Source organism: Sturnira hondurensis, unplaced genomic scaffold, assembly GCF_014824575.4.
Source record: "Sturnira hondurensis isolate 20B ecotype Veracruz unplaced genomic scaffold, ASM1482457v3 Scaffold0020642, whole genome shotgun sequence".
NCBI lineage: Eukaryota > Metazoa > Chordata > Mammalia > Chiroptera > Phyllostomidae > Sturnira > Sturnira hondurensis.
In genome coordinates this window covers 3266260-3286119 of record NW_028093273.1, presented here as the reverse complement: position 1 = coordinate 3286119, position 19860 = coordinate 3266260, and the positions used below count along the sequence as shown (strand labels likewise).

Below are 19860 nucleotides of genomic sequence, written 5' to 3'. Positions count from 1 at the left end.
AACCACAACTTGATTGGTCAGCAGCCATCAACATCAAGGCAAGACCCTCTAACAGCAAAAAAATAATGACTCACTGAAGGCTTAGAAGATAACACTTTTTAGCAATAAAGTATTTTTTAATAAATATATGCACATTGTTTTATTTTAGACATAATACTGTTTCGTATTTAAGAGACTACACTGTAGTGTAAGCACAATTTTTATGTGTACTAGAAAACAAAAAAATTTGTGTGAGTCACTTTATTTTGGTTGTCTGGAATCAAACCCACAATATCTACAAGATACGCCTGTGTCACCTTTGCAATGCAGCCAAAGGAAGCCTGATGAAAACCAAATTGTTAATTTTGTGAAATTAAAATTATCCCCTTGAGGTAAATATATTAATTTAAAACTGAGAGGTCTTTTTATCTTTATTTTTCATAGTGGCTTTTAAATTAGAGTTTTCCAGGTAAATAAAACAAATATGATGTATGGGTTTCTGTGTACACATAGCCTGGATGCATAGCACTGACATCTTGAAGACTTGATTTAGCCTTTTCCTGGCACTGAGATTGAGGTCCAAGAGGGGTCAAATATGCCGTCTGCCTAGACGGGCTACAAGAGCAGCTAACCACTAAGTGGGCCATTCTAGTGGGTCTGCTGCAGAAGGCAGCTGGGCATTCTGTAGATGGTCTGCAGCGTGTTTGTGTGCGTGTATAAAACACCTAGGAATATCTAGATACTGTGACCTAGCCAAACTGACATAAAATTAGCCATCCCATGTTTTAAGACAGAGCCTATGCTGGTGATTTTAGGTTAAATCCCAACACATGGGGTTTTTAGTTATTAAATTTGTTAAGTGGACTAAAGCATGATACTAAATCACTTAAGCCTCAACTGCTTGTAGAATCAGGACTATGTATTCTCTTTTTTTTTTGGTTTATTTATTTATTTTTAGAGTGGAAGGGAAGGAGAGAGGTAGAGAAACATCAATGTGTGGTTGCGTCTCGTGCGTCCCCTGCCGGGAACTGGTCTGCAACCCAGGCATGTGCCCTGACTGGGAATCGAACCGTGATTGTCTGGTTCACAGGCCCGTGCTCAATCCAGTGAGCTACACCAGCCAGGGCTAGGACTATATACTCTTTATATCTAGGACTTGTGAGGTTTAAATAAAGAAATTCATGTAAAATACATTGTGAACTAATTTTCATCATATAAATGTATTATTTTCTTTACCCTAATTTATAAATTTAGCTGCTTATAAACCAGGAAAGTGTAGCTAAATAAATACTTAAACATTTAATTTTATTTTAAATTTTAAAATTACTAGTTAATTAGTACAGTCATAACAAGAACAGTTCACTATTCATAGCTTCATTGGTGTTGACATTCTATTTAATTCTGTGTTTCACATGGTGCTGAAGATCTCGCAAGTTTATTTAAAACTAGATATTCAGTTAGTAGAAATACCTCATGTAAGAATGGTTTTGTTGAGTACTGAAATGAAAGAATTATTTTTATTGTTTGGGAATTTTTTAAATATGTAAAGTAGTAATATTAAAATAAGCAAATATTGTTTATTTAACAGTTTATTCTTAGTCAAGAAGATATAACAACTATTTTTAAAACATTATATGGTAACATATGGTGTGAAGGTGATAATGTCTCACCGGCTGGAGTAAAAGATCAGAACAGTGGCACTAGTGGAGTGAATAACGTATCACATCATTCAGGAGGTATGTTGTTGGCCTTCAATTCTTCCTTCCCCCACACCTCCCACTGTTCTTCCTTCCTTCCATTCTCTATTTCTAGTTTTGGGTAAAATAATATTTATAAATTTTCTTGTATTATCTAATCCCATTAAAGTATCTCTAAATTGTTTATGATTAGTTGTTCTGTTGATTTTTTTATTCAAAATTCTTAGTCTTGTTTTGACTAAATTCCTTAGTATTTATTTTTGTTATTCCAGCTTCCCTCTAGATTTTTTTTTCAGTATTTTTCCCCTTACCTCCTCTTCTCCTTCATTCCTAACCTAATGCAGCATCTAACCCAGATGGGGTGTTTTAATTGATATTAGGAGTATCAGATGATTAAGAGAGGATGAACATTAATTTTGGATTTCTACAAATTTTTGGAGGTTGGATGGAAGGAAGAAAACAGAGGGAACCATAACTCAGAAAGGCTGTGCATCAAATATTGGCTATAATGTGCTATGTGGAATTGGACTGGGTTCTAGGTTTAACATCAGCTCAGACGGAGATTGGATCAATTAGGGCTGTTGGGATGATTTTGCTTGACAAGAACAAAAAGGTTCTCCTCATTCTGGCATTTTGGGAGATCCCCAAACCTACTTATCTTAAGTAGCTCATAAAATTTACTCTCACAAAGCCTTGAGATTTTTACACAGCTTTTCAGTCAAAGAGAATCCTAATATACAAACAACCCTACATTTATAACATGTATGTGCCCATTACCCAATTTTAACAATTAACATCATGTGGCTGTTTTTATTACTACTGTCACTCTCTTCTATACCCACTTAATTAATAATTCTGTTGAGTCTATTTCAAGTCTGTTTTAATGAGTGCTGTCTTTCCTGACTTTTATTTTATCTAATAATTTTTTCAAGGAACGACTGTAGTGACAGCTGCCGTGGTAGAAGTGCATCCCCGTGCCTCTCAGGTGAAGACGACCCTGAACATGAGTTTCAGAACTGATTATCTCACCATGGTACTGTACAGCCCAGGGCCTGAACAGGTAAGGTGGGGGGAAAAAGAAAATGTTTTCTCTTGATGAAAATTACATAGTGAGTGTTTATTAAGATAACAGTTATTAATATTTCACGTATATTTTAGAGTATATGTTTCTGTGAGAGAAAATTATTGGTCTGTTCATTTTAATAATAAAATAATTTTAACCACTTTTTTTTTCAAATGAGTTATCTTTTTTATAACCAGTGATGTGAAAGGTAAATTTTTAAATTACAATCAACATATTTTCTGGTCTTTCATGAGTGAGTCCTTTGGAGATAGAGAATGTGGTAGTTCATATTTTAAGAAATGTTTTTTTATTTGTGTAAAATTTGTATCGATTTTCTCTTTCATAGACTTCCTTTACAGATGTTCGTGATCCTGCGCTTAAACTTGCTGAATTTAAGTTGGAGAATATAATAAGCACTTTAAAAATGTATACAGATGACTCAACATTTTCTGCCTTTTCATTAAAAAACTGTATTTTAGATGATAAAAGACCTCATGTCAAGAAAGCAACTCCTAGGTAATGATGTTTTGAGTTATTACTTGGGAAATGATTGATACATTTTACAAAACTTATTCCCAAAGTTGCATGTTCATTTTCTGGGTAGATCCTTAACATCCTCAAAGCTTTAATTCAGTTGAGTCATGATTATCAGTCAACATTTAAAATATCTTGGTTCAGTTATGTGCTCTTCTTGCTGGATGGTTGATTGATTGATTAAATAGAAATAAAGTGGCATTATTTTAGTTTTTTAAAAATTAACCTATATTATCTTAATTATTATCAGTCTATTCAAATTGTAATGGGAAGTACATGAAAAAATGAGAGGAAAAACTATGCTGAGATTCAAAATTCCAATAATTTCTTAAAGACACACTTTCTAATTTATGAAACAGTTATGCCCCAGAAGTTTGTAAGTCTATTATGTGGAATACCTGGAGAGCCTCCTGTGAGAAATGGCTTTAGATGCTGGTTGGCTGTCAGTGAAAGGGATAAGAGGTCTTTGGGGTTTTATTGCCATGGTCAGTTATTTATAAAATACTCATAGGAATTATTACTGTGTTTTTCAGAATGATAGGGCTGACTGTTGGATTTGACAAAAAGGACATGATGGATGTAAAGTATAAGAGAGTCAGAGATGGTTGTGTGACTGATTTGGTCCTTCAAGAAATGTATATTTGTGCAAGTGTGGAATTTCTGCTGACAGTTGCAAATGTCTTTCTGGAGGCCTACACCACAGGCACTGCTGTGGAAACCAGTGTTCAAGCATGGACTGCTAAGGAGGAAGGTTAGTTATTAACTGAAGTGTTTAATATCTGTGTTATTGAAGTACTACAATAGCACTTACCTTATTAGCTTTGTAGATCAGTGATTTTCAACTGGTGTGCCAGAAGAATTTAAAACATGCAGTACCTGACTGTTAAGTCAGGGACACTGAACTCATTTCTCTTAGATTGTCAAATAAAAAAGTGACAACAGCCAACACAACATTCGCCACCCCATGTGAATGAATTAAAATTATTTCTATTTTTTTCCATCGGATCAGCAAAAAATGTATTTTTTGCTGTGCTGCAGAATTTTAGTAATTCATGTATGTGTGCCATGAGATGAAAAAGGTTGAAAATTGCTGTTCTATTTGATGAGGTTAAGTAAATTTGTAAGTTAAAATCTTTATTTTTTCAGACATAACAGGAAAACTTTTCTCTTAGGATGTTCAGTTTGCATATTTTTCAAGGTGTGAATATGCATTGGGTTCAAAACTTATGAGACCATTGTTATAATAAGTACATGTATTTCTCTGCAGGAAGTAATTTGAAAAAATTTGTTGAAAGGAAACCAGCAGGGGAAAATAACAAACCAACCACTCCTTTTCATTATTAAAGATAGTCTTTTAACTTAAAATACTCTAATTTATGTTTTACTTATAGTTTTTTACTGTCATTGACATATTTTATTTATTGTGGAATAGTGGAAAGAGTATCAAGTTGGAAGTTGGAAACTGGATTAGTTTTCTGCTCTACCATTATATAGTCAAGATTTTGTCCACGTTTTTAAATACCCTTATATCAGTAGCTTCTTCAAATCTTATACTAAGAGAGTTGCTATTTATTTGGGATCTAAGATTCCTTTCTTTTACTTTTTACTTAGAATGAAAATAACATTTTCCCATAAATAATAATTTTTTATAAATAATATATATATAACAATGATTTAGAAAGATTTTAAATTATTCATTTATTTCTATTTCTGTTTTAGTACCTGTACAGGAACAAGAGAAGTGGGAAATTAATATTATTATTAAAAACCCTGAAATTGTGTTTGTGGCCGATATGACAAGAAATGATGCTCCCGCACTAGTCGTTACAACACAATGTGAAATTTGTTGGAAAGGTGACCTTGAGAACAATACAATGACTGCTGCTATTAAAGATCTCCAAATGAGAGCATGCCCATTTCTTCCAGACAAGAGAAAAGACAAAATCACTACAGTGAGTTTATTATTTAATTGTCTGCTTAATTATAAACTGATTTGGATTTAGTATATGCATACCACTTTAGGAATTTTACCTACAGACTTTCCAACCTTTCTCTATAAAGTCCTCTCTTTTTGCTTGGAGAGCCTAATCTGGATTATTATTATGCTCACTTTGAAACTCTTTTCAATCTTCCAGTTGTTCCTCATTGTATTATGTCTCTGTGTGAAGTCTCACTAAGAAAAGCCCTTTTCATTTTCATACTTCTACAGACCCTACTTGGACTTTGTCTTCATGTCAATTCCACATTGTTCTTAGGACTTGAAGATTGCCTACCAGTTGTTTGAGACATTGTTGCAGTTTTATTTTTTTTCATATTTTCCCCCATTTGGACATTTTGCTCAGTTATATGATTTGGCGTTTCTTCATGCAATATATTAGAACTTTAGCCACTTGCTTTGACATACTTCACATTTGTATTTTACTCTAGCAACCTTCTGGCCTTCTTTATAACATTAAAACTTATTTCTTCAAAGACATCTTCTCAAGTTAACTATCTGATTCCTAGTACTTTTATAAAACACTTATAAAAATGTTTATCCTTCTACAGGAATAATAGAAGCATAAATATTCTAAAAATGGTCAACATGGAAATGTAGGTTATAATTCTGTAGTTGCAAAGCCAATAGCTCATCACTAAGGCAAGACAGGATATAGAAAACTGAGGGTATCTGATTCTCTTTCATGTGATGACTTAGAAATTGTATATATGTTCTATATGCATCATATGGCTAGAACATAGCCATATGTGACCATACTTATCTGCAAAAACAGTTGGAGAATGTGGTCTTTTTTTTTTTTTTTTGTGGAGTCACCTTGTGCCCAGAGAAATCCTCTCTTCAACTGATTTACTAAAGACTACTTTAACAGTAGGTTTGGGGAGGGGGAGAGAGAGAGAACAGTTGTAATGTCACTGATTGATCGATTGGTTGATTGCCACAGGCTGGTTCCTATCTCTGATTTTAACAAGAATTGTCAGAGAAAGAATAGGAGCCACAGTCTTATCTTTTACTAAGGCTTCTCTTTAGAGCTTGAGTCTCCTCAGTATTTTACTTTCCCTCATAGGACTTTGCAAACAGCAGAAAGAGCTAGTAATACAATAACATTCTAAATGTTCCAAACCTGTATTGCTAAAGTTTTTGGCTGTTTAAAAATTGTGTGGTCTTCTTTCCCAGTTATCACCAGTAGCAGTTTTACCAAGTACTTTGATACATCGCATTGTTAAAGTCATCCGTCCACTTTGTATTTTGAGATATACTTTGTCCATCTAATTGCTAAATCAACCACAAATATTTTTTTTACTTTGTTGCAGCAGTACCTATTTCTAGGTGTGAAATTTTGTTTTAGGATATTAACAAGGATATTAGTTAGGTTGCTATAACAAGAGGTACCGCCACCACAAAGAGAGCTAAAGCCTGCTAAAACTATGTTTCTTTTTTGGAACATAGTCCAATGTCTCAATATAATGGCTATGGTTGAACCAAGCTATTTCCATCTTATTCTGCTGTTCCCAGGATGTAATTTACTCTGTTTGTTCAAATGTAGTTTATAATGAGTCAAGCTTGTAGTTTGCTAGAGGTGAGTGGTGGTGATAAGGAGAACAAATGGTCAGATCTTTGTCACCATGTATTTGATCCCTTGATCCTTTAATATCCTCCACCCCTTTCCCTTTATTAACAACCACCATACCAAGTTTTTGTTTGACTCTTTTTTTTGTTGTTGTTCATTTGTTGCTTTCAGCTTGTATGACACATGAGTGAAACCATATGGTTCTTGACTTTTTCTAACTTACTTTGCTTAGCATGAAATGGATCAAAGACTTAGAAGGCCTGAAACAATAAATTATATAGAAAAAAAACATAGGTAGTAAACTTTTGGAGCTTAGCCTTAGAGAGGTTTATATGACTCTGGCTATCTTTTTATCATTGATCTCTACCTTAATATCCTTGTGGTCTGTTAACATACCCTGATTTTAATTCTTTGAAATTCTTTGAAATTTGAAAGACAAATTTCTTCCCATGATAGTTAATTTTATTTTTATGAATATTTAAATACATTGGAAAAATGTGTTTTATTGTTTGAGGAGCAGAATTCTATTTATATAGAGCTTGTTTATTATTATTTAGATCATCTGTATTCTTAGAGCATTTTTTGTCAGTTTTATCAGTTATTGAAAGAGGTCTTGATTTTTATTACTGAATTTTTAGGTTTTACAATCAGTCCTTCTTATAGTTGTTTTCTATTCTTTTTATTAAAAATTATTCACAATTATTTTAAAGTTTACTTTTGCTAATGCAATAATTGAGTTATATTTCTGTTTTACCTTTGGGGTTTGTTTCTCTTATATCAGGTATTTTAAAATTGAATGTCAGACAGTATAATGAAATTTTATAGAGGCTTTTATGATGTTTTCTTTCTTTAAAGAGGGTTTCACTGTACTTTGTTAGGCAGTAGAAACTAAATTTATTGAAGGCTAAATTGTAGTGTTGGCCTTGTTTACTTCTGACTCATATCCATTACTAAATAGTATTTCTCTAGGGTCTTGTCTGGGAGCCCTATTAGCCTATTTTGGCAGATTCTGAAATAATTTTTTCTCAGCCTCATTTTGCTGACTGTTTGAAAATATACCCTTTTCGCTCTACTAACAGTAGCCTTCTGCTTAAACTACCACCAAGTTTTGAGATAGCTTCTCTGCCCCTTTTTCCCCTTGTTGGGCACTTGGCAAGGTTGCCTTGGTAGCTTGCTTGTCCTATTAAGCAGAATTTTTTTACATGATATTTCAATTGGTAGGTGGATTATTGTTCTGCCATGAGTTGATCCCTTCAAAGATGGAAATAAAAGTCTAAAAAAGGATATCTTTAGATGGGCAATCAAGTCTCAAGGGAAACTTCTATGATAATAGGGAATTTTGAGAACTATACTTATGGCCAACTAGCACTTTTGGCCACATGCATCTTGATAAGTTGTTATTAGTGGAATTTTAATTGGCATTATTTTCACTTTCTATTAGAACAAAGTTTCTTTTCTTTTTTTTAAAGATTTTATTTATCTTTAGAGGGTAAGGGAAGGAGAGAGGGAGAGAAATATCAATGTATGGTTGCCTCTCATGTGTCCCCTGCTGGGAACTGACCCACAGCCCAGGCATGTGCCCTGACTGGGAATCAAACCGTGATCCTTTAGTTCGCAGGCCCATGCTCAATCCACTGAGCTACACCAGCCAGGGCTAGAACAAAGTTTCTTAATTCAGCATTCATTTGTGAACCCACTGACTATTTATTTGCAAACCTTTTGAAAATGTATATGAAGTGTTGTGTATAACAGGTCTTAGAGTAATGCTGTTCAGTTCAATTATTAACTAAATGTGTTGTTATAACACTGATGAGATGCCATAGGAACTTAACTTCTTTGTATTGATTAGCCTTTGGTAAAATTGGTTTCACTTTGTCATTTCACTTAAAGTTGCAGAACCCATCAAGGACACTAAGTAAGGACTTACTGTATATGTGTTTCTTTCTATGAGAATTTATTTAATTTTCAAAGGATATGTGATCCCAGATTTTTTAAAATATTAACATATGAGATAAGCTTATCTTTGCTGCCCCTAGAGTATAAATTTATCTGAGTTTATTTCACCTATTAGGGATTTATAATGAACTTTAAATAAATTTCTCAATTATAAAAAAAACTAAATTATGATCCAGAGATTTAATTTATTTTGTTTTTATTATAAATGGTTTTTAGCTCTTTTCATGAATTTATTTTATTCTATAACTTTTCTAAGCTTGTGACTTGTACTATTTTATTAATGTTAGATTTTCTAAAAATTATCTGCAAAAGTCAAATTCTTTGTTTCTCCTTGACTATAAGGATTCATCACATTGCATTCCTATTGCTAAGTGAGATGATATTACTATAATTTTGATATTCTTTATGAGTTTATATATAAAACCTTCAGTTTTTTGAGAAATCCTTTATATCTAATATAAAAGAATTTAATTATGAGTAAGTGTAGACATTTATTGAGTGTTTACCGTCATCCTTTTAAAAAACTGTAGTAGTTTTTACTATTCTTATGATAAATTACATTGATGCTTTTTGCAGTGGCATACCAGTCTTTCATTTATGGGTTAATCCTTAATTTGGGGGTATTTTGATTTATTGTTGTATTCCATAGTAACAGACTATAACTGTTCTGGTGGAGTGTAAGTAGTGAAGTCATCTCAGATGAAGTGACCTTTATGCTGCTGTCTGAAGGATGAGTAGGTATTAACCAGCTGAGCTAAAACAGGGGAGTCATAGGAGTGCGTTTCAGAATGAAGGATTGGCATATGCAGAAAACCTGGGTTCCAAAGAGCACAGGTCCCCACCCCATATCTTTCCACCTACCAACATCTATACTCATATTACTTTTCCTTTTTTCTCGTTATTCAGTGTTGCTCAACTTGGGGCAGTCTTCCCATCACCACGATAGTGCTGTGAAGTAGGGAATTTATAGTGAGCTCTTGTAGGCTTCTATAGAGGTTGAAGCTATCTATAGATAGCTGAAGGTCACTTCTTTAAAGGGGAAGCAGTAGCGGTAAGAAAATAATGCATCAATAGTGAAAAACCATATAAAATGGGAATTACATAGTGAGAATCAGAGTAGAAAGTAGAAAAAAATAAAAATAGTACTAAAATTAAAGTGAATGTAGTTGAAGATAATAAAATAGTAGTAGTAGGAAAATAATTCTATTTTAAGATATATTTCTGCCTCTTTAAATTGATATATAGACTCTATTATGGACAACTTGACTGTAATGTAGTGTTGTCATTAACATGTTAGACCAGCTGCATTTTTAATCCTTGATATCTTAACTAGATTTGAAAATACAGGAGTTAGCTAAGGAGCAGAGCATACTTTCCTATTTATTTTGGGAAGGGGCTCTACAAAAAAGCCAATTTAAAAAGTTTCAAGTTAGAAACTTTTATATGTATTTAAAATAATATTTTTTGTTTTTGTTTTTTTCTCTTCCCTAAGGTGAAGATATAACACAAATTTTATGTTGAAACTCTTGGGTTTTGTATTGTAATGTGATTACAATTTCCTATCCTTAAAGTTTCAAGAAAGAACATTGAATATTTAAGTCACATACTAGTTGCTATTTCTTTGGAGAATGGGTTTGGTTGTCGTATTTTTTTCCTGAATTTATTTTTTATTGTTAGTGTAGGCCGAATTCTAAAACGGCCCCTAAGACTTCTACAATCTGTTGCATGTGCCCAGTATAGTCTCCTCCCACTGAGTGTGGACAGGACCAAGGAATATAATTAGGTTGCTAGCCAGTTAACTTTGAGTTAACTAAAGAGAGGATCTGGGTGAGCCTAACCTAATTTTTAAAATGTTGACCTTGAAGGAGCAAGCTGCCATGTTGTGGGGAAGGCTGCATGGTAAGAACCTATAAATGACCTATAAAAAACAGAAGTCAAAAATGGTCCCTGGCTGACAGCAGCAAGCAGATGGAGACAAGATCTCAGTTTTAGGGCCATAAAGAAGTGAATTCTCCCAACAACTTGAATGAACATGTGCATAGACTTTTTCCTGGTCAAGCCTCCAGAAAAGGACACAAACAGCTGGTACCTGATTTCAGCAAGATTCCTATCTCATGAAAATGAAGAAAAAAATAAATTTGTGTTGTGTTAAGCCACCAAGTTTATGGTACTTTGTTATGCAGCAATAGGAAACAAATACAGATTTTTAAAAAGATTTTATTTATTTATTTTTAGACAGAGGGGAAGGATCAGAGAAAGAGAGGGAGTGAAACATCAGTGTGTGGTTGCCTCTCACATGCCCCGCACTGGGGACCTGGCTGGCAACCCAGGCATGTGCCCTGACTGAGAATCGAACCGGCAACCCTTTGGTTCGCAGGCCAGCACTCAGTCCACTGAGCCACACCAGCCAGGGCCAAATACAGATCTTTGTACCAGAAATAAGATGCAGTAGTTATTTAAAATATGGAGACAGCTTTGGAACTGGGCAGTACTCAGAGGTTTAGAGAAGCTGGAGGAATTTTGAGATGAATGGTAGAGAAAGCCTAAATTGTGCTGAACAGACTCTTGGTAGACATATGGTCTCTGAGAATGCTGCTAATGAATTATCAGAAATAAGGTACTGAATAAAAGACATGTTATTGGAAACTAGAGGGATGGCTTGATATGTAGGCACAGAAAGCTTTGCAAAATTGTCTTGCTGTTTTACATCAAGCAGAATGTATAAGTGACCAACATAGATGTGTAACTAAGATTTCCTAGCTGCCTGATTTGAAGGCGCTACCCAGTGGCCTACTTTTCAATAGTAAAATGCCACAGCAGAGAGAAATTGTGAGAAAAACAATAAAACAAAAAGTACTAGGACCTAATGATTTTAATAATTCTTAGCCTTCTAAATGACCTAAGATGTTAAAAGTCAGAACTGGCTGCCAAAGTATAGCATAGAGAAAAGACTGTGTGAAAAAATCTTTTGCTAAACCTTAGATCAAAAATTCAGTTTTCAGTCACACCAAGAGCCCTTTCAAGAAGTTAATGCGTGTTTCTTTCACGTAACTTCTGAGTCAAACTAGAGGAACACTAGGAATTGTAAGGGTGTCAACCTCAGCTATCTCAGGAGGAGGCCATGAGTATTTAAAAAATACGTGTAGATGTAGTTTTTGCCTAATGGAGTAAAACCTTGTGAGAAAATTATTTTAGCAGAAACACTGCCAGCATGGACTTAGGGGAATGGGGGGTACAAAATGAAGAGAGACTCTTGAACACCCAACGATCTATGGGCATTATGATAAAACTACTTAGCTGGGGGTGAGGGAAGCCTGCAGCAAACTTGTGCTACCTTTTATAAAGAAGGAAGGATGACCCAGGGTGGAGCTGAGAGCTGCAGAGAATTGTTATTAGGCTTTGAAACCAAATCAAGGAACTCATTTACCTCTGGCTGGATTTCAGAAGTGCTTTGGACAAGTGGCTTCTCTTTACCTTCCATTTTCTCCACTTGAACTGGAATATCTGTAATTGTCATCCGTGGTCTGTCCCCCCATTCTACATTGGGAATGGTGGGAAAAGGTAACTCATCTTAGTTTCACAATTTTATAAAGGGAAGGCAGTTGTGCCCTAGCAGCTTTACTTAATGAATTATACCCAGGAATTTCATCAGTGCCTGGAGTTGATTTAGTTTTAGACTTTGAGCTGATGAGAGAGATGAGATTTTGGATTTTTGAATCAATGAGAGAGATACATGAGATATATGTATGATGAGATACAGACTTAGATAATGTGATTTTGGACTATAATGGTGTGAGACTGTTAAGAACCCTAGGGGGAAGTGGATATATTTTGTGTTTGGGAAAAATGGGTTACTGGGTGCTAGAGAGCAGAATTCTGCTTACCACAGTCAGGAAAAACTCAGTTAACTTATAATTACATTAAGGATTATGTAGTAAGTCTAACGTATTTGTAATTTTTCCATCTCATCTTTTGTAGCTTTTTCTATATAGATTAATTTATTTCATTGTAATTTTATAATGGAAAAAATACCACAATAAAGTTTTTATTTTAGTAAGTAAAATAAAAGGCATAATACAAATTTTTATATATTTATATGCTTATATACTTAAGAGTATGTAAGAAATACTTATTGTTTTATTAATGCTGATAATATTAATACTTTCTAATATAGATGATTATGTAAAGAGAATAATTAAGTATATTATTCACTTTTTTAAAACAATTTTGACTAACTTGTTTATTTAATACAGTTAACTATTACTAGGAAGGTCTCTAAATAAAAGTATTTTAAGAAAAATGGTAATTTAGTGCTATTGATTTTTTTTCCTTGTAGGTTTTGCAGCCCTGTGACTTATTCTATCAAGCTACTCAGATAGGTACAGATCCACAAGTGATTGATATATCAGTAAAATCACTGACACTAAAGGTAAGTTAAAATGTAGTCAGTCATTTAGATCTTTAGTAAACTTAAAAAAAGTAAACACTAGAGATAAGCAATTATTATAGCAAGTCTTTTGTTAAATAAAAAGCTGTATTTGAAAAATATTTTCGTATCTATAATATTCATGTAAATAATTGAAATTAGTTATGATAAAAAAGTTTTGTAGGCAGTGAACAGTATTTGCTATTTCATGGTAGTAATAGAATTATTTCAACATTAATTACTCATGATTGTTCAACAAATATATTCAATTTTTTTGAAGTATGTATTTTTAAGGGTATGAGTAGATGTTTTATTAGTTTAATTTTTTTCTCCTTAGGTTTCACCGGTTATCATAAATACTGTGATTACCATAACTTCAGCACTTTATACAACTAAGGAAACCATCCCACAAGAAACTGCTTCTTCTACAGCACATTTATGGGAAAAGAAGGATATAAAGAATTTAAAAATGTGGTTTCTTGAAGAACCAAAAGAAGTTCAAAACATAGCTCCCACAACTGAATTGGTACCCAAAGGAGAGAGAATAAAAATGAACATTGATTCTATTTTTATAGTTCTTGAGGCTGGAATTGGTCATAGAACAGTGCCTATGCTTTTGGCAAAATCATGTTTTTCGGGGGAAGGTAAAAACTGGAGTACCCTCATCAATCTCCACTGTCAGCTGGAGCTAGAAGTAAGCATATGTAGTATTTTTTTCTAGGTTTTATAACAAATAATACTATGCATGGAATATTTTGAGACTCTTATTTAAATATTTAAATTAAACATTATAAGTATAATATTGGTTTACAAAACTTGTGGAAGAAAGTTTATATATATATATATTTATGCCTTTGATATAGTTTTATGTGTACAGTGAGTCCTCACTTAATGTCATTGATAGGTTCTTTGGCTTTAAGCAAAAGGACATATAACAAAACCAGTTTTACCATAACTAATTGATACAAACAAGAGTTAAATTCCTATATCTCATTGGTGTTATAATAAAACAAAACAGCATTATTTGAAGACCTGTTGTATGTATTTTTAAGGGTATGAGTAGATGTTTTATTAGTTTAATTTTTTTCTCCTTAGGTTGTACATTACTTTTAGACTACGTATCCGCATTATGTATTAAGTTGATATTTCAATTGATTTTATTGACTTTAATATATTAATAGACTTCTTAGATTCAAAATTCTTATTCATTAAATTGAATTTAAAAGAAATTTATGAATTAAGTTTTCTTTAAAAGAAAGGTAAACTATTTCTGAATCTCTTCTGAAAGAGTAATTTAAAGAATTAAAGGTATATCTTATACTTTTATACAATGCAGAACCTTCGTACTCTAGTGAGAATCCACTAAGATCTTTCAGATTTTTGTGAGAGTACTTTACACAAGAAATATTTCTCTGAACCAATGTATTTTGCTTTGGAATTTATCTATATAGAATCATCCAGAAGTACTTTGGTTTAAGTTATTAATCAAGTTTATATCTAGTGGAAAGCCCTGGCTGGCGTAGCTCAGTGGAGTGAGCGCGGGCCTGCAAACCAGATGATCGCGGTTCAATTCCCAGTCAGGGCACATGTCTTGGTTGCAGGCCGGTTCCTTGCAGGCTAACTACCAGCAGGGGATGCACAGAAGGCAACCATACATTGATGTTTCTCTCCCTCCCCTCTAAAAGATAAATAAATAAATCTTTTTTAAAAAGTTTATATCTAGTGGAAATTAATATATGATAACCTACCTTTTACCAAAAAATATATAGATTTATAATCTGCTATGTTATTTGTGTTGATACAGTTATGTATTAGTAGAGGTAGAATTGACTGACTAGATTACAAGTGTTCAAATTCTGGCTAGAATTCTCTATATTTTCCAGAGGACTTAATCTAAGATGTCCAGGAAGTTCAGAGAATTGAAATAAGTATATGCTCATTGAATCCTGTGTTACTTGCCTTTGAAGGCTTTTGAAAAGTCCATAGAGGTAGACAGACATATTAAAAATACCAATAATATACAATAAACAAACACAGTTTTTTAGTTTAGCCTTGTCTGCCAGTCAAGGAGAGGTTATTAAAAGGAAGTGTTGTCTGGATTAAATTATGAAGACTGAGCTATGAAGTTAACCAGGTGAGGAAAACACTGATGGAGTGAGTGTATATAGGAAACTAATGAATGGCAAATAGGATTTGCATGTAGAAGAAATAGCACAGCCAAAGGAATGGTAGTGAGAAACAACATGGAAGATCATTTTAGCAAATACCAGAATTCCTAATTTAAAAAAATTAAAACTTCTCTCTATAGGTGCATTATTTCAATGAAATGTTTGGTGTATGGGAACCTTTGCTTGAACCCTTAGAAATTGACCAGACTGAGGAATTTAGACCATGGAATCTTGGAATCAAGGTATATTTGAATTCTAAAATTTTTCAAAAATTGAGGATGTATACATTGCAGAAAACACATTAATTTTAATTAGAACAAAGTGTAGGTTTTCTCATTGTGAACCTTGCTGTGTGCTTCCCTGTTTGACCTCTGAATGTAATTTTCAAACCTAAGATCAGTGTCCACCTATGCTTTTTCTAATACAAATAATTATATAAAATTTATTATGTACTAAGCCCTGTCTCAATGATGTACTTTTGCTTTCACCCTTATAACAACTATCTGAATATAGTTTTTCATTTTATAGTAATGTGAGAAGACAGAAACTAGAGGGGGGCTTCTCTGACCTTTTAGTAAAACACGTACCTTCAAAGTGGAGGAAGTGGGGTGCAGTTCTGGCTACAGAGCCCCCACTTGTATTAAAATGCCACTGGCATCTTGTAGCTTGTTGTTTATCCTGTTTCATTTGTCTTCTGAAGGATATATATATGGAAGAAAATTATATTATTTTGCTTGAAGTATGTTGTGCATTTATGTAATAAGAATCAGGACATTTAGGTGGATGGAATTATGCTTCTGAAGTAAGTGACTACAGAATTACTAGCGTGTTTCCTCCCTAATGAAGATTCAGTCAACCTGCAGACAGGTGTTCAGTAGCCTAAAGCCATTTAAATTAACAACAGAGGTGACTAGCTTGTCATGTTCACCTTTTTTGTATTAGATCGCTACATTTGATTTAACACATTTTAGGTAAGGATTTTGGTAAAGGAACTTATTTGGTGGTTTTAGGTTGGAACATATACATGGGCACTGGATCTGTGAATCCTAAAAAGAGGGAGGTGGTATTGTTTCTTTGTTGGCTCTGGTGGCACTGTCCTGCAGCTGTGGTTGTACTTCGCAAGTCCCAGTTTCTGTTCCTCCTTTATAACATGGACAGTCAACTGGGTGACGCTTCTCACTCTGGGTTTTCATCTGCTGGGAAGTATGTGCCTTTCGTTTTTATTTTGATGCCACATGCAGTTAGTAATTTTGATTTTTTTTTCTTCTAAAATGTGGCTGTCATTTTAGTGTCACTGAAGATGAGAATTTTTCTTCTAATACTGCTCTTGTGTTATGTGACTTTAGTTGGCTGATAATCTAAGTAATTCCAATAAGGCAGTGAAACTGATAAAATGTTTTGCTCTCTTTAATATTATTGGAATTTATCTAAACTTTGTCCTTTGCAAAATGAGTTATGTTATGCTCATAGGAAGAAATTTTCCTTATATTTCTATAATTTATATGTCATTTTAGATGAAAAAGAAAGCAAAACAGGCCATTGTTGAATCAGATACTGAAGAAGAAAATTACAAAGTGCCAGAATATAAAACTGTCATCAGTTTCTATTCAAAAGACCAATTAAACATTACGTTATCCAAATGTGGTATCGTAATGTTAAATAATTTAGTCAAGGTAAGAAAAGACATTTGAAACTTTAAATGTGTCTGTCCTAGTCTGAGTTAACCCTTTCCTTTTTTTTGAATAAAATGGTTTTTTATTAACTTAGTTGTTTTTCATATGTCCATTAAGGTCCTGCTTGTCATTTAGTTTTCCACATTTCATTTCATTTTACTTACGATGATTCTTCCTTATTAGGCATTTACAGAAGCTGCCACTGGGTCTTCCGATGCCTTCGTAAGGGATCTAGCGCCATTTATGATTGTAAACTCTCTTGGACTCACCATCTCCGTTTCACCCAGTGACTCTTTTAGTGTACTCAATGTTCCAGTGGCAAAATCATATGTGTTGAGAAATGAGGAGAGTTTAAGTATGGATTATGTCCGAACAAAGGACAATGATCATTTCAATGCAATGACCAGCCTAAGCAGCAAACTTTTCTTCATCCTTCTTAGTAAGTGATAAATTATCTTCCTGGGGCTTTAATTTCTTTGCAGCTGTATTTTACATCCCCTTTTTCCCATTTATGATATCTTACAAGTTTTTTTTTATCTCCTTCGTAATAGGTTGGGAATTTTGTTTCTTCCTTTGTAGGTCTTTGGTTGCTATTGTCACTGTATTGTCATATGCCAAATTCTAACTTTCTTTTTTCACTGCTTTATTTATGTCATGGTAATTTACTACTGTATAGTTTTTGGAGGAAAAATAGTAGATCTCATTGTTACTCAGCTTTTACAGACTATAGATATTGGTGGTGGTGTTTTAACCGCCTTTGGTATAACTCAGTAGTATTCCACCAGTGCAGCTGAATGAATTCAAAATAAGGTTTGAATTTATGGAAGTGGCACATTGTAATAGTTTTGGGGTTTATAAATGGTATTGATACTATGCCTGCTGAGGTGAAAATTTCTTTTGTCCTTTCTGCTTCCCAGAAGTTTTTTATTTTCATGAGAAGTGAAAGTAAATAAACTTTAAGTTATCATAATATATTTACTCATTATGAAGTTAAATAGTCCCCAAAGCTTTGCCTACACCACTTTCTGATACTTTTGACATTGAAATAGTTAAGGTGGAGGGTATTTGAAAGGTTGATTAGACATTGGATTGGAGTTCAAGACTGACAGCTAATGCTTTCTCCTAGTCAAGAAATGATGCACAGCTGAGTCTAGGTTTCAGGTGTTGTCCGAACGTTGCCAGTGCATTGTCCTTGCCAGTTTTACCTCTGTTTGATTTTAACGTAACATTTTTTATGAACTGGAGTGACGGGATTAAGGTAAATAGTACTTTATCCCGCAGTACAACATATGTATGTATATTAGATAAATGTATGTATAATTTTGTTTAATCAGATCCTAGATACCACAAAGTGTCACATATTAAAAATGGAAAAATTGCAGCTATCTTGCTGATTTCCAGTGATTGCCTGAAGGTATTAGGCTCTGGTTATTATAACGGCAAATCAGAGATCAGTTTTCTTGTAGTTTATAATAATTCTTCTCAGTAGAAGAAAAGGTTTATGAAAAGGTTTTCTATTTTGAAAAGGTTTTCTATTTTGAAAAGGTTTATGAAACCTTTTTGTTCATAAGTGTTGCCTTAGGTCCAAGTAGTGAATGAGTATCTTTTTTTTCAATTAAAATTTTTTTTTGCTAAAAAGTTTTGAAACTTTTAGGTGAATATGGTGAAAATGCATTGTGGATTTAGAATATCCCTTGGTATATATTATGTCTGTACCAAGAAATACCCTTTGTATAGTGATAAATCAATCCAAAGACTTGAGTGACTTTAAAAATCATCTCTTTTTTCTGACTCTTAACATCTATCTAAAATTAATATAATGATTTATAATAATAAAAATTTTCAAATATGTTTATTCAATTCAGCACCTGCTAACCACTCTACTGCTGATAAAATTCCTTTAACAAAAGTGGGACACAGACTGTACACTGTAAGACACAGAGAGTCTGGAGTTGAAAGATCTATTGTTTGTCAGATTGATACCGTGGAAGGAAGTAAGAAGGTAACAGTTCGCTCCCCAGTGCAGGTATGAAATGATACAGTTTTCTTTGTGGTCATGTGCATATTTATGTACTAATAAAAAAAAGAACTAAAATTACTACCAAAAGAATACAGATTATAGTAGTAATACAGCCAATATCAGAGTCATTACCAGTAACTGTACTACTCTAATATGAGCAGTTATAGGATTTTTTCAATGTACTTATAATTTTTTATAGGACTATTCTGTAAAATCTTGAACATTTTGAAAAAAACAACTCATTAATATTTTATTTGGGGTTTTATACTATGTATATATCCTTTTGTTTTAATTAAACAATATTACGAGAGAAAGTTTTTCTAGCTTTAATGAGGTAAAATTGATGTACAGTAAGCTGCATACATTTCAACTTGTGGAGTTTGACACAAAAATGCACCTATGAAGTCTTTGTCACAGTCAAGGTAATGAATATATTTATCTTCCCAAATCGCTTCCTCTCTCCGTGCCTCCCCATTCCCAGACATTTACTGACTTATTCTCACTGTGCATTAGTTATACAATATCGAATTTTATGTAAATGAAATACAGTACAAAATGGAGTCTTGCTTCTTTTATTAGGCATAATTTTGTAAATATCAACTTTTGTTATTATCAGTGTTACATGCAGATGCATGTTGTTGTTCAATAGTTATCTGTAATGTGTACATACAGACCACACACCATTTTATCTATGATATGAGGTAAGGGTTGAAGTTCATTGTTCTTCCATAAGTTGTTCTAAACAAGATTATCTTTATTCCATCAAATTGCCTGGATA

The 19860-nt window shown here is 33.3% G+C and overlaps 1 protein-coding gene across 3 annotated transcripts in view; it reads left to right on the top strand.

Annotated features, from left to right (window-relative positions):
* Positions 1–19860, top strand: part of VPS13A (vacuolar protein sorting 13 homolog A) — a 213835-nt gene that overhangs the window by 121244 nt on the left and 72731 nt on the right. For all 3 annotated transcript variants that reach the window (XM_037030342.1, XM_037030343.1, XM_037030344.1), the window contains exons 35-45: positions 1568–1715; positions 2609–2736; positions 3086–3255; positions 3807–4024; positions 4993–5225; positions 13132–13224; positions 13559–13915; positions 15530–15631; positions 16904–17062; positions 17246–17501; positions 18928–19088. In XM_037030342.1, the coding sequence (XP_036886237.1) occupies positions 1568–1715; positions 2609–2736; positions 3086–3255; positions 3807–4024; positions 4993–5225; positions 13132–13224; positions 13559–13915; positions 15530–15631; positions 16904–17062; positions 17246–17501; positions 18928–19088 (2025 nt within the window). The remainder of the gene's footprint in view (positions 1–1567; positions 1716–2608; positions 2737–3085; positions 3256–3806; positions 4025–4992; positions 5226–13131; positions 13225–13558; positions 13916–15529; positions 15632–16903; positions 17063–17245; positions 17502–18927; positions 19089–19860) is intronic.